At 35.3% G+C, this 14,361-nt stretch overlaps 3 protein-coding genes across 5 annotated transcripts; 2 read left to right on the forward strand and 1 right to left on the reverse strand.

Annotated features, from left to right (window-relative positions):
* Window positions 1-1,778: 1,778 nt before the first annotated feature.
* LOC120769160 (protein ANTAGONIST OF LIKE HETEROCHROMATIN PROTEIN 1-like) lies at window positions 1,779-3,642 on the forward strand. The gene is made up of 5 exons (XM_040096043.1): window positions 1,779-2,175; window positions 2,232-2,520; window positions 2,575-2,887; window positions 2,945-3,012; window positions 3,072-3,642. Exons 1-5 carry the CDS (start codon window positions 1,895-1,897, stop codon window positions 3,267-3,269), a joined length of 1,149 nt encoding a protein of 382 aa, XP_039951977.1. The 5' UTR covers window positions 1,779-1,894; the 3' UTR covers window positions 3,270-3,642.
* A 558-nt stretch (window positions 3,643-4,200) lies between these two features.
* Window positions 4,201-5,273, reverse strand: LOC120769162 (COP9 signalosome complex subunit 8). Its single transcript, XM_040096044.1, has 4 exons — window positions 5,148-5,273; window positions 4,936-4,997; window positions 4,694-4,872; window positions 4,201-4,638 (listed from the first exon to the last, which is right to left on the reverse strand). Exons 1-4 carry the CDS (start codon window positions 5,202-5,204, stop codon window positions 4,382-4,384), a joined length of 555 nt encoding a protein of 184 aa, XP_039951978.1. The 5' UTR covers window positions 5,205-5,273; the 3' UTR covers window positions 4,201-4,381.
* Window positions 5,274-6,536: 1,263 nt separating this feature from the next.
* LOC120768444 (serine/threonine-protein phosphatase PP2A 65 kDa regulatory subunit) lies at window positions 6,537-10,122 on the forward strand. 3 transcript variants are annotated; one of them, XM_040095134.1, is made up of 10 exons: window positions 6,537-6,824; window positions 6,896-7,049; window positions 7,121-7,539; window positions 7,600-7,674; window positions 7,731-7,868; window positions 8,017-8,358; window positions 8,424-8,709; window positions 8,773-9,045; window positions 9,135-9,263; window positions 9,905-10,122. In XM_040095134.1, the coding sequence occupies exons 1-10, from the start codon at window positions 6,741-6,743 to the stop codon at window positions 9,928-9,930; spliced, it is 1,926 nt and encodes a 641-aa protein (XP_039951068.1). In that variant the 5' UTR covers window positions 6,537-6,740; the 3' UTR covers window positions 9,931-10,122. The 3 variants fall into 3 exon arrangements, with proteins under 3 accessions (XP_039951068.1, XP_039951070.1, XP_039951069.1); XM_040095136.1 differs by lacking the exon at window positions 9,135-9,263 and having other exon boundaries at window positions 9,847-10,122; XM_040095135.1 differs by lacking the exon at window positions 9,135-9,263.
* Window positions 10,123-14,361: the final 4,239 nt, after the last annotated feature.

Raw genomic sequence — 14,361 nt, forward strand, 5'->3', positions numbered from 1 at the left:
AAAGGCTCTCATCACCGTCGTCCAAGAAAAGCGATGGACGGGATGAGGACTTAAGCGCGTAGGTCCTTATGGCATTTACTACTGTAGTCATATAAAGACGTAGAAATTCAGTTTGTGGTTCGTGGAGGGAGAGAGACTCCGTCGCCGAGTCCTGACATTCACCCCGATGAATTAACGTCTAGCCACAATCCGCATCAAAGCGAAGATCTTCAGCATTTGCTGATTTGCGTTCACGCCCGACGGAAGAGAAGGACGATGTGACCAAAGATGCCTTCTATGAGCCCTTGGGGCGCGCCTAGACGATCATGTTGTGATATACGGAAGACACGTTTCTAGTGTTTTAGACGAGCGTACGCTCCGAAGTCCTAACATTGACTCGGACCACTATCTTGTTGCAGCCAAGATACACACCCGCCTCTGTGCAGCAAAAAACCCAAGTCAACAAACACAAGGAAAGTTCGACTTCGTAAAGCTGCAATCACAACAGGCAGCTGAACGATTTTCTACTCGACTTGCTCTCTGAGAGCATTCATCAGCAACTCGGTATAAGAGAACTGTGGGACGCCATTTCACGCTCCTTACGTGCAGCTGCAAACGAAACTATTAGTTTTCTGAAAAGGCAAAAGAACAGCTGGTACGATGAGGTGTGCCGTGTCGCAATGGAGAGAAGACAGACTGCCAACCTCGCAACGTTACAATCGACCACAACACGTGCGGGATGGGATAGATAGACGAAGAGCTTGACAAGCTGGCCGACTAACAGAAGGTTTCAGGGCCGAAAGCCTGAGCATGCATCAGCATGAGATATACGACGACATTGGCATAGTTCAGCGAATTAAAAGACAGCGGCGCCGCTGGCTAGGTCATGACCCGGTGGAGAAGAACCTGGCTGCGCTTGGAATCTTCAATTGGCACCACATTGCGAAAAGAAGAAACGACTGGCGCACTGTTGTTGACTCGGCTATAACCGCGTAAACGGTGTCTATGCCAGTAAAGAAGAAGAAGAATCAATGTTACCTTATCTACATATTTTACAAAGGAACCAAAATTCCCATTCTGCATTAGCGGCTTTCCGCCGCCCTTCGGTCTAACACCACGGTGACGTCAGTATTTTCTCGTAGAACTCCTTTTTTCATTTGGGGCCTTCCGCCGCGTTTAAACAAAATAACCGTAGTCGGTACAACACCAAGGTGTCCTCTCCTTTTCCACCTTTTTATGTTTTCGACCTTAGACCGCGCTCTTAAAAAACAACCCTGATCGATTTCAGTGTTATTTATCAAGAGAAAAGAAATTCTGAAAAATTATGTTATAGCCCTGACAGACGACAGCGCTAATATGCATTAGCGGACTTAATTTACATTTACTTGCGCATTTGACCCATGTTAATGCCAATTTGTAATACACTAGAATTTCGTGCAATTAGCTGAATTTACAAAATTGGAGTAGGCAACACTGCTAAAAAATGGCCAATTTTTGCTATTTTTTGACAGATGTCGGTTGAAGTCAGCCGCCTCCTTTGCGTTTACAGCATCAATGGTCAGCAGTTTTATTTTGCTAATTAAATTATGTGCAAGTATATTAAAAAAAAAAATTTTAATAGTTTTAGATGGCAGAAAATAAACACGTACAGTTTGCTGTCCATTTTTCCAGTAAGTGAGGTGTTGCTGGATATATAAATAAAAAAAAAATAAGTTATAAATCAAAGAAGCGCGGTTCTTAAATATTGAAATTTTGAACTTTTAATGTTTACAATATATCTATATATAAAATCGACGTGGCATCCCTAAATAAAAGCGGCTTTATAACGTCAAATGTCAGAACTGCTAACTTGAGTTGAGGTTTTGAAATTTTTGCAAAGAAAAGGAATTATTTATTAACAAGTATTTGAAAAACTATGGATGACATTGACGTTCTGGAAGACTTACTACTTTTAAAGATGATTGCAAGTAGACAACGCCGTGGAAACCAAGAAATTTTTAAAACTCGTAAAAACCACGGATTTTATTCAAGCGGAGTTAATGTATTGATCAAAAAAAATCGAGAACTATTTATCAAATCTACTAGGTTTACTTATGAGCAGTTCAAAGTATTGTTGAATTTGGTTGAGCCATATCTACGTAAGTACTCCCACAGAAATCCCATTGAGCCAGAGCAGAGATTGTACATAACTTTACAGTAAGTGCATTGAAGTAAACTGGTTTACTTTATGCTTTATTTTATATTATTCCTAGTTTTTTGGCTCATGGCAGGGCTCTTCGCGTATTATCTATGAAGTTTCGAATTGGCTTAGAAACAGCCAGATCCATAATTTTAGAAACTTGCGATGTGTTGTGGCGTGTTTTGGAAAGCCATTACATGAGCCCACATAGTGATGCGGAATGGAAACAAATTTCAGAGGATTTTTGGAATGTAACCAAGTTACCACATTGTTTAGGGGCAATAGATGGTAAACATGTGGCAATAAATTGCCCACCTAATTCACGTTCAAAGTATTTTAATAATAAACAATTTAATAGCATCGTAAGTACATGAATGAATAACTAAAACGACAAGATAAAAATTTTGCCCACACAGATTTTACTTGCAGCTTGCGATAGCAGTTATACTTTTACTTTTGTGGACGTTGGGGCATATGGCAATCAAAGTGACGGTGGTGTGTTTAAGAATTCGCTGTTTAGAAACATGATTTCAGATAAATCTATGGATGCTCCAAATGCAACCAATTTGCCCAACTCAGACATAGTATTTCCTTACTACTTCGTAGCTGATGTCGAATTCCCTTTAGAGAGAAACATAATGAAACCTTATGAAACAGTTACTGATGTCAGTGAAGAAGTGTTCAATCAAAGATTGTGTAGTGCTAGAATGCGAATTGAGACTGCTTTCGGTAAAAAAATATACTGTACAAATATATTACATAATTTTTACAAATTTTGCTTTTAAGATTTACTTACTTCTCGATGGAGAGTTTTGAGCACATCCATATCCTTTTCGCCAGAAAATGCCAAAAAAGTAGTAGTATTACCAATTTGATTAAATAAAAAAATACAATTTCGTCTCTATTTTTTCAGGTTATATTAGCAACAATAATACTTCATAATTTCCTGAAATCCGGTAATGTGAACTATACTGCTGCAGAGAAAGCAAACAATCACAATTTGGCCAGTGTAAACAGTCACGATTTACTAACTGCTAATACTACGTCGAGTCAATTAGCTCGTAATTTAAGAAATGAACTTTGTGAATATTTGAATTCTTCTTTAGTATAATTATGTATAACAATATTTAAAATAATATAAATAAGAAAACGATTTATTTTAAATATAAAGAACCCCAACACGAGAAACTATAAGAAAGTCAACTTAATTTTGATGTTAAATTTAATATTTTAAATTGTATTTTTAATTTTAATTTTACGAAGACAGCGGTGACTTTATGTACCTAACTTAATAAAATATTACGTACTAGCCTTAAGAGCGTATTCTAGTCTAGAAATTTGGAAAATTCGATTCTTCTTTCATATTTTGACAAATGATATTTAGAAAGACCTCCCCAATGAATTTTTTAAAGTTCGAATTATGTGATGTGACAATGTTTCTCAAAATTAAACAAAAATTTAAAAATTCAAAGCCTAAAATACCTCCGTAAATATAGAAATTGATTACTACATACATATGGCACACTGCTGTCCTCACCCTGGCGAATCTAACCGAAATGATTTTTGTTGATTGACTTCTGTAGTATCAACGTTATAATACTCTTTACAAACATAAAGTATTCCATATAGGAATTTGATTTTAATTGGTCAGTTTGTATGGAAACTATGTATATGCTAAGTGGTCCGATCAAATTCGACTTACTCTCCCCGAGTATTGCAAACTTAGTGACGAACCTAATATACCTAGTGCACGGTACAAATATAACGACGCGAGCCCTGCAATGCTAAAAAAAATACAAGATGTTTTGATTTGAGAATATGACGCTCGACAGCCACTGTAAATCGATCTACATGCACACTTTTTTTCTCATGGTAGAACTTTGGTGATAATTTTGCTGGTAAATCTTTTTTTTTTTTTTTAACAGAGTTCATCATAATAAATAAAAGTGGATACACAACGTATCATAGCTTTCACGAGTGTATTTCTCGAATATTTTCTACAAACTGAAGATAAATGGATTTAGATGTGTTTGCATTTAAGATTTATGTATATCTTTTCAATGAAAAAAACAACAAAAACTAATAACGCTAAGTTTCCGAATTATACTTTGAAAAAATTTATATTTTTACCTAATTTACCATAAATACGTCATCATCCACTCGACCGTATTTCTGTATTCAATAAGTATATACGGTACAATTTAACTTGCGCATTTAAAATTTTTAATTTTCCAAAAATGAAACAAAGTCTGTTAATTTCAATAACAAATCTTCCGAACTTGCTGTGAATTCGGTACTTAGCGCTGGTTTTTTAGGAATAATTACTGCCTTTTGGTCTTCATTTTCGTATTTCCAGTCTAATGCATGGCAGGTTTGTTTTAATTCATCTCGAGATAAATGGGTAAGTTGCATCAGCTCATGTTCGAAAATAGATATATAAGCTTGACCAACTAATGATAATACATCACTCCGCATTCGCTCTAAAATATTATACTTAGATAAATATCAGCGATATAGGAATAAGTTTGTCATTACCAAAAAGATCATGCATTATATGTTTAATATTTCCTGGCCAAGGATAATCCACTTGTCTGAAAAAATCGGTGGCATTGTTAGCGATTAGAGCGCTCATGACCAAATTCAATCTTTCTAATTCGTTATTGTCTTTTTTTAATGCTTGTGGTATTCTTTTCCATAAAAATTTCGCATCAGCTCTGAAATGAAAACATATAATTGCAATGAATTTCTCTTATAATTATATTATAATAAAAACTTACATTTTGTCCTGATAAAGATAAATGGCCAGCAGTTGAATGTAAGAATCCACGTCGATGTTCATCTGCAAAATAATAATAAAAAAATCATAAACTTTACTAATGCGTGTGATGTATAGTTTTAAAATCATACATATATCATACGGGTAAAGCCAACTATTGTAAATTCAGGGCACGCATAATTCATTAGATATTACCTTATACATGATACTTACAATCAATTCCTCCAATTCTATTTTCTTCATTAAATCACTATATTTATTTTCCTGCATTTTGTAAACAATTCAAGTTTGCCAAAATATGCGAATGTTGATCGAGCAATAACAAATAAGAATTATGGATTATGAACAAAAATCGATTAAATCAAAATTTCGATAAAAATAATCAGACGTTTCCACCAAAAAAATTTTTCGTTCTTACGACTGCCCATATGTAACTGTAATGCACTAGGGGTATTTGCTTGCTCCTGCAAGATTGTAGATTGCAAAAATACTATACCGAAATATACAAGGGTACGAGAGCACCCATTGCAGAATCTAGTGATATATGAACGGCTGATTCGGTCAATTTATTGTGAATGACTATTATGCATGGCTATTGTGAATTGTCGCACCTTCTGCATACATTTTTAACAATACAAACTGTAACAAATTTTTATAATTTATAATGGTCTGACATATTTTACAGCCATTGCAAATAATTTTCTGCGTGTGTTTGTTGTTGTGCCGGTGCACCAAGAGGAAATATATGCAATTCTTACACCGTGCAAGGGTTTTGCAAGAGCAAGAGAATACCCATAATGTAATTTATGTTTTGAGTAATTATCCTTTGCAAATTAAATTTTTTATTCTTAATTACCTAAGTAAGAGACCCAACATGAGTCCAATATTAAACTTAAACTTTGCATAACATTTACTTACGATCATTATCTTCTTTTTCTTAATTGACGTAGACACCGCTTACGCGATTACAGCGAGGCTTGTTGTGCTTTTTCATTGGTATTGTTTTTTTACGTTTTTACGCAAAACCCTGTGGAGGGGATCATTATACCCTTGGCTTAAGCAAAAATATTTTATAAATGAAGTAAATTCGGAAACAGTTTATCTATATAAATTTATAATAAAGTATTATAAAACTATATATGTATGTATGTACATTTGACTAATGTTAGGAAAAATAAATTCGTTTTCATCAAGTACGTATTCGAATATTTAAATCCTTATTGACTCAGTGAAAGTCAAAAATACGATCTTAATGCTATTAATAGTTTATTCCCATAACAATTATCGAAACTAAATTTTTGCTTGTTTTGAAATAATGCTGCATGGAATAGAAGCTCATATCATAGCAATTTTGCTATAAAGTTCTGCTCAGAAAACATTTGTGCTTTTTAACTGAATCTCCAAAAAGAGCGCCATGTGTACTATTAATTATATATTTTATGCGACGATAAAGAGTGCTTTTAATGAAAAAATAAAAAAATCACTCATGAACTTAACAATGTATTTACAAAACGTAATATTGATGGTAGAACACCATTCATTCGGACTGTTGTCCGAAAATATTTTCTCGATTACTTTGTCGAGTATACCTTCCCTGCGTGCATGCATTCGGAAACCGACCCTCCTTCGGGTTTACATCAATCGTATGAAAGCATAAGAATTTAGTCTGAAAATTTTTCGGTGGATTAATTTAACAAATTTCTCAATTCGATTTATCTGATCAAATAACAGAGAACAACATTATACAAATTGTGCAGCAGTACAATAAATTTGACTTCCTCAACCGAAAATTGAACTTGTGAAAAAATGGCAGCAAGCGACAAATCTGTCGATGACTCCCTCTACCCGATCGCTGTACTAATCGATGAGTTGAAAAATGAGGATGTGCAGGTTTGAGAAATGCTTTAATTAATTTAGTTATATGTGTTACCTTGACATATATTGTTGTTTTTATTTATTAGTTACGATTGAACTCTATTAAAAAACTGTCGACAATTGCTCTTGCGCTGGGCGAAGAACGTACACGTTCTGAACTGATTCCGTTTTTGACCGAAACAATTTATGACGAAGATGAAGTACTTTTGGCATTGGCTGATCAACTCGGCAATTTTACAAGTAGGAATTACTTGATTTGGTCTTGAGAAATATAATGTGTGATTACATATATGTATATTTTTTTTGTTTAGGTTTGGTGGGTGGACCAGAATATGCCATGTATTTAATACCACCTTTGGAGAGTTTAGCAACAGTTGAAGAAACTGTTGTGCGTGACAAAGCTGTAGAATCATTGCGTACAGTGGCAGCAGAGCATAGTGCCCAAGATTTGGAAATACACGTTGTACCAACATTGCAACGTTTGGTTTCAGGTGATTGGTTCACTTCACGTACATCAGCTTGTGGACTTTTCTCTGTATGTTATCCAAGAGTTACCCAACCCGTAAAAGCAGAATTACGCGCAAACTTCCGTAAGTTGTGTCAAGATGAAACTCCGATGGTTCGCAGAGCTGCAGCTAGCAAATTAGGAGAATTTGCAAAAGTCGTTGAAATTGAATATCTCAAATCAGATTTAATACCGAATTTTGTGCAATTAGCACAAGACGATCAGGTATGTAGTTTTTTGTGATGAAATCAAATGATTTTATTATCTTTTTGAATTACTTAAAAGGATTCTGTACGTTTGTTGGCCGTAGAAGCCTGTGTTAGCATTGCCCAATTGCTACCTCAAGAAGATGTTGAGCACGTAAGAAAACTAAAATATATATCCACTTAGACTGTTGCTTAACTTCTTTATTACAGTTGGTTTTACCGACTCTACGCCAATGTGCCAGCGATTCTTCTTGGCGAGTTCGATATATGGTGGCAGAAAAGTTTGTAGATTTACAAAAGGCTGTTGGGCCGGAAATTACACGTGTTGACTTGGTGCCCGCTTTTCAGGTTGGTGGACACAAATTTTACAATTATTATTATATTCGGTTTATTTAATTTAAAGATATTCATATTTCTCTATATGTGCTCGGAATGTGTTATTTGGTCTGGCTTTATATTTATGTATGACAAACATAAGTTTTTTTTGCCATTTTAGTATTTACTGAAAGATGCAGAAGCTGAAGTTCGTGCTGCAGTTGCTACAAAAGTAAAGGATTTTTGCGCTAATCTTGATAAAACCAACCAGGTCCAGATTATCATGAATTCAATATTGCCATATGTGCGCGATTTGGTGTCAGATCCCAATCCTCATGTAAAATCTGCTTTGGCGTCAGTTATTATGGGATTAAGTCCTATGTTGGGTGCGTATAATACTGTCGAACATCTTTTGCCCTTATTCCTTATACAACTCAAAGATGAATGCCCAGAAGTTCGTTTAAATATAATATCTAACTTGGATTGTGTTAATGACGTCATTGGTATTCAACAACTGTCACAGGTGATAATTAATTTGTCGTATTGAATTTTTTTGTATCCTAAATTATTTTTTTCGCATATATCTAGTCGCTATTGCCAGCTATTGTTGAATTAGCTGAAGATTCGAAATGGCGAGTACGTTTGGCAATTATTGAATATATGCCCGCATTAGCCGGTCAATTAGGGCAAGAATTCTTCGATCAAAAGCTTCGTGGCTTATGTATGGGTTGGTTAAATGATCATGTGTACGCCATTCGAGAAGCAGCTACTTTGAATATGAAGAAGTTAGTTGAACAGTTTGGTGCCCAATGGGCTGAGCAAGCTATTATTCCTATGATCTTGGTTATGTCACGTAATAAAAACTATTTACACCGTAAGCAATACCATTATTATATTAATTTAAAATAACAGTTAAAAATACATTGTTTATTCATAGGTATGACTTGTCTTTTTTGCTTAAATATGCTCGCTGAGGTTTGTGGAACAGATATCACAACCAAATTGCTGCTACCTACAGTACTTCTATTGGCAGCAGATCCAGTGGCCAATGTTCGATTTAATGTTGCAAAAACACTACAGAAAATTTCACCTTTCCTTGAAGCTAGTGTTATTGACTCACAGGTGAAGCCAACACTTGAGAAGCTAAATGCAGATCCAGATGTCGACGTAAAACATTTTGCGTCAGAAGCGATTGCGGGTATCGCAGCAGGTAAAGAAACACTTTCCGGCGTACATATCTGTCGCTGACTGCATATGTACATAAGGATTTAGTTATTAATTACTTTCTATAATGCTTAGAAATGGAATTAGACATATTTAGAAGTGTTATTCCACCAGTTGAGGGTAAAGTGAATTCTGCAGCCTTAATGGCTAAATTGGCTGTCCAGCCGCCAACAGAACGTACCATAGAAGACGACGCATTTAATTGTTAGTTGAGTGAAATTTGAATTTATACTTTTTATATATGTACATTTTCATTCTGGTAAAGAATAATCTCATTTTAATTGTTGCAATCAATGTATTAACTGTCCGTTTTCCAGTATGTGTCTGTTGTGCATTTTCACCATATATGTTAGCTGGAAATTCCCATTGAATTTATCAGCTTTTAGGACTTATCTGATATCTAGGTTAAAGCATTTCTATTGCAAGGATTATTTATTAATGAAAGTTAAAAGTGCGGTGATGCAAACATGCTTCTATTAATAATAATATTTTTTTTTGTTAATATCTTAGTTTTTGTTTTATCATTCTTAACGATAGATAAGTGTGTTAGGAATGACTGAATTTCGTTGTTAGGGAAAGTAAACAACAAGAGAACTTAATTGAAATAAGTCCATACAATATACAGGCGTTTATTTACTTAAAAATATATGGGTGTTTTATGTACAATAATTTTCATGCAAATGCTTGCATTACATACATACTTATGTTATCCATATTTTGTCTAGTCCTCTTTGTTTTTGAAAGTGACTGTTTTAATGTTGTTTGTTTCTCTTTCTTCTATTTGCAGCGTAATCACATAAAATTCAACATTTTCATTTAAATTTTTTTATCATTTTTTAATTTAGCCGAAGTAAAAAATGGCAAGGATTAAATAATAATGGCTCAAAATGAACAGTATAAATTTAAATACCATCGCGAAGTCAACATACATTAAGAGCTGGTTTATTGAACGTTTGCAGATTATTACTTGGCGAAGCAAATAATAAGAATATTACATATTTAAGCATTACATCAAATTATAAAGATACAAACAAACAAAAAAATAAAAACGGATTGCACACAATCTTTTATTATTTAATATAAACTGAAATAAAAGTAAAATTTACAATACAACAACAATACAATAATACAAATAAAATTAACTACAAATTGATGTTATTTATTTAATGTATTATTTTATATTTAGCAAACAATTGGGTATTAAATAAAGTTTATATTGCATTACAATGCGTCCGTAAATTATGTATGACATGTTCCCACTTTGCGTATTTTGTGAAGGATTAAAGATTGGACATTCTCAGTGTGGCTTTACACCTGAATAATCAACAACTGACCATATAATCAACACTCACCACCTTTTGGTAGATTTCAAAGCAGCTTTTGACTGCACGAAAAAGAACTGTCTTTATGCCACTATGTCTGAATTTGGTATTCCCGCAAAAATAACACGGTTGTGTAAACTGACGTTGAGCAACATCGAAAGCTCCGTCAGGATCGGGAAAGATCTCTCCGAGCCTTTCGATACCAAACGAAGTTTCGGACAAGGTGACTCTCTTTTGTGCGACTTCTTCAATCTACTCTTGGAGAAAATTATTCGCAGAACTAAATAGAGAACGTACCATCTTTTATAAAAGTGTTCAGCTACTCGCGTATGGCGATGATATGGATATCATTGGCCTCAACACCCACACCATTACTTCTGCTTTCTACAGACTGGGTAGGTAAGCGAAGTAAATGGGTCTGGTAGTGAACGACGACAGGGCGAAATATCGCCTGTCATCAAACAAACAGCCGTCGTACTCGTGATTGGCTTCCAGGTCAATGTTGGCAGTCATAAATTTGAAGTCGTAGATAGTTTCCTCTATCTTGGAACCAGTATTAACACCACCAACAATGCCAGCCCCGAAATCCAACGCAGAATAACTCTTGCCAACTCCGGACTGAGTAGGTAATTGACAAGGAAATTATTCCATTCTCCTCATTAATCCCATTCTGCTATATGGTGCAGGGATATGGACGATGACAATAGCTGTTGAATCGACGTTACGAGTTTTCGAGAGAAAGGTTCTGCGGAAGATTTATGGCCCTTTACGCATTAACCACGGCGAATATCGTATTCGATGGAACGATGAGCTAATTGAGATATACGACGACGTTGGCACAGTTCAACAAATTAAAAGACAGCGGCTATCGACGAAAACGCCCCAGCTCTAAAATATTGAACGCAGTAACGCCAGGGGAAGCAGAGAAAAAGGAAGACCTTCACTCCGTTGGAAAGCCCAGGTGGAGGAGGGCCTGGCTTCGCTTGGAATCTCCAATTAGCGCCACATCGGCTAAAACCGCGTAAGCGGTATCTACGCCAGTAAGGATAAAAAAGATGTTCCCACTTAAAATATATTGCAAACATTTGTAGCTTCAATTAATTATTCTTATTTAGTTGATTTACTGAATCTATCGTAGATTAAATTTTCATATAATTAACGCAAATCAATTCGTAACTCCAAAATTGTTTGGAGAGTATTTGTTGTCGCTACAACAACAACGACAGCCACCGTAAATCCATCCTTGCGGAAGGAAAAACGTTTACTAACAGATAAAATGTAAGCTAGTTTTCTAAAAAACTGATTAAAACGGCCATTGCTACTTGTTGCTGTTCTTTGAAACCACCGAACTCTTCACGCTACGTAATTCGTTGAGCTACAAATAATCTTCAATTGCGCTTTAAATACTGTAAAAGTTTAAACTGCTACCTATCCAGAACTAATTGACATCCCGACCATATGTGTGTTTCACCTACAACGAGCCTCTGCATAACATTAACCCTTTCTTTAAATGTCCTAGTAAAAACTCCCATCTAACACATCTTTACCTGTTACCTCAGCCCGCTGAAACAAGTTGACAACAACTGCGCAGATCTTTAAATGTAATCGGTTCTTTTGTGATCTTGCAAAAAATAAACTAATTTAAAATCAGCAAGATACCAGTATTACTAAACCACTTGGATCCATTATTATAATAGGTGGAAAGTGTGGGAGTGTGATAATAGTGATATTCTCATCATGAGGTCTTGTTATCGGTGTATTAAAGCTGTTGAGAAATAGCTATTACATAAAAAAGTTTTCCACAAAAGAACTTGATTTTGATCGGTCAGTTAAAAATTTTTTCGCAGCTTGTAGCGTTGCTTTGGATAATAATTTACGCCAAATTTCGTGAAGATAACTCGTCACATAAAAAAGTTTTCTATACACGACAATAATTTATGCCAAATTTCCTGAAAATAACTCATCAAATAAACAAGGGCTAAGCGGTACCTGGATGGCACACTCCAAATGCATTATTTAGGCAAAGTTTATCGTGTTATATTAGTTGCTTCTTGATTTGTACACTGGAAAGTGAAAGTATCAGACGGAATTTAAAATTGTGTTTTATGGTATGTCGGCGTGATTGCAGTCCGATTTCGCCCATTTTCGCACTGTTGCATAGAAATGTGTCAAATGTTTGAAATCGGTTGGGCGGATCTCGAGATATGTGATTTCGCCTGAAAGTGGGTGGGACCACACCCATCGTCTCATTTTGACACCGGTTCGTTAAGGTGTAAAATTGTATGTCCCTGTGGTGTTTCTTCTTCCTTATTGGCGTAGACATCGCTTAGGAGGTTATAGCCGAGTTTACAACTGCGCTCAAGTCGTTCTTCCTTTTCGCTGTTTGGCGCCAAAGTGTAGCCAAGTCCTTCTCCACCTGGTCTTTCCAACGGAGTGGAGGTCTTCCTCTTCCTCTGCTTCCACTTGGCGGGTACTGCGTCGAATACTTTCAGGCCTGGAGTGTTTTCATCCATTCGGGCGACATGACCTAGCCACCGTAGCCGCTGTCTCTTAATTCGCTGAACTATCTCAATGTCGTCGGAAACTTGTACAGCCCATCGCTCCATTGAAGCGATATTCGCTGTTGCCAATGCACCAAAGACCATAAGTCTTCCGCATAACCTTTGTCTCGAAAGCTCGTAACTGTTTGTTTGATGACAGGAGATATTTCGTTTTGCCCTCGCTCACTACCAGACCCATTTGCTTCGCTTCCTTATCCAGGCTGACGAAAGCAGAACTAACGGCTAACTAACTAACTCTCTCGGTTTGATAATGTTTTTAACTTTTTTAAATGAAATAAGACGTCTTTTTCTGGAGTATTTGGAGCACCGAACCGTTAAGGACGAAAGCTGTTTAAGGTATAGAAAGAAAATATGTACTCAGAGATAGTTTTAATCCTTATGATGCAGATGATTAAGGGGGTAGCCTGCTTTAGAAGCTTCAAAAAATCGATTTTTTTATTGCTTAAATCTCTTTAAAAATTATCTAAGAATATGACCGCAAAGTTATAGATGGGAATTCGAAATATTATCGTAGCTAGAAGGGAAGTAGTGACCCATCATCTAGCAGATATATAGTACTTGTATGAGCGCTTGGGCAAAAAGCGAAAACTTTGAGGCGCGATTTCTCGATTTTTCATTTTTACGATTTTTCTTAATTGGTGGGCAGGATAGAAAAAAAAACTGAAATCCTAGGGAATTGGGGCAAAGTTTATTGTCTATGGCATTAAATTATCTTCTATTTAAACTAAAAAAACTAAGAAAAGTCAAGTTTGAACATATTTTTAAACAACATAAAGTAAAAGTTTTTTGGTCAAAAACCATTTTTTTTAAATATTTTTAAAATTTTACACTTTTTTTTGAATTTTCTTAGTTTAACTAGAAGATAAACTATTAAAAAATATGAATCTCTTTGAATTTTTTGTTTCCGATAGAAATTGCCTGCACCCTGCCCGCCGTCCGAAAAATGCACATGCGAGATGCATCGGGCAATTGCTTCCCAAAGGCAGAATATCAAGGATTTCATTTCCAAAGAAGTTTGTGAAAGATGTTTAAATATATAACTATAAACCCCAGAAATTTCGCTTGAATCAATTATTTCTTTCACTCCGAAAAAAATTCTCAAAAAAAGTGTCAGATTTCTGTATGATATGAAGACCAAGCAAATTAATACAAATTTTTCTCCAGCAAGGGTCAGCGTTCCAAACATTACTTCTTAGAAATCTAAAGTAACCACGCCCCAGTATTAGCTTCAATAAGATAAATATATCAATTTTGGCAAATGGATATTTCCATCAAAGTTACAAATTTATAGTATGTACGGTAACACGTTTTACATACAAACAAGAAAAACCGTTAACTTCTGTTATATTAGTTCCACCGAAGTAATAATACTCTTTACAAATACAATCTATTCCTTAGTCACTTTGTATGCTATAATGA

Source organism: Bactrocera tryoni, chromosome 2 (genome assembly GCF_016617805.1).
Source record: "Bactrocera tryoni isolate S06 chromosome 2, CSIRO_BtryS06_freeze2, whole genome shotgun sequence".
NCBI classification, from domain to species: domain Eukaryota; kingdom Metazoa; phylum Arthropoda; class Insecta; order Diptera; family Tephritidae; genus Bactrocera; species Bactrocera tryoni.

Bases quoted from the DNA above. Each gene is read 5' to 3' on its own strand.
- LOC120769160 (XM_040096043.1), top strand. From the start codon at position 1,895: ATGGATGACATTGACGTTCTGGAAGACTTACTACTTTTAAAGATGATT. The intron at 2,888-2,944 runs GTAAAAAAATAT...TTTGCTTTTAAG, and splicing joins GCGAATTGAGACTGCTTTCG to ATTTACTTACTTCTCGATGG. The intron at 3,013-3,071 runs GTAGTAGTATTA...CTATTTTTTCAG, and splicing joins CGCCAGAAAATGCCAAAAAA to GTTATATTAGCAACAATAAT.
- LOC120769162 (XM_040096044.1), bottom strand. From the start codon at position 5,204: ATGCAGGAAAATAAATATAGTGATTTAATGAAGAAAATAGAATTGGAG. The intron at 4,998-5,147 runs GTAAGTATCATG...ATTATTTTGCAG, and splicing joins TAGAATTGGAGGAATTGATT to ATGAACATCGACGTGGATTC. The intron at 4,873-4,935 runs GTAAGTTTTTAT...TTTTCATTTCAG, and splicing joins TATCTTTATCAGGACAAAAT to AGCTGATGCGAAATTTTTAT.
- LOC120768444 (XM_040095134.1), top strand. From the start codon at position 6,741: ATGGCAGCAAGCGACAAATCTGTCGATGACTCCCTCTACCCGATCGCT. The intron at 7,540-7,599 runs GTATGTAGTTTT...ATTACTTAAAAG, and splicing joins AATTAGCACAAGACGATCAG to GATTCTGTACGTTTGTTGGC. The intron at 9,264-9,904 runs GTTAGTTGAGTG...TTTTTAATTTAG, and splicing joins AGAAGACGACGCATTTAATT to CCGAAGTAAAAAATGGCAAG.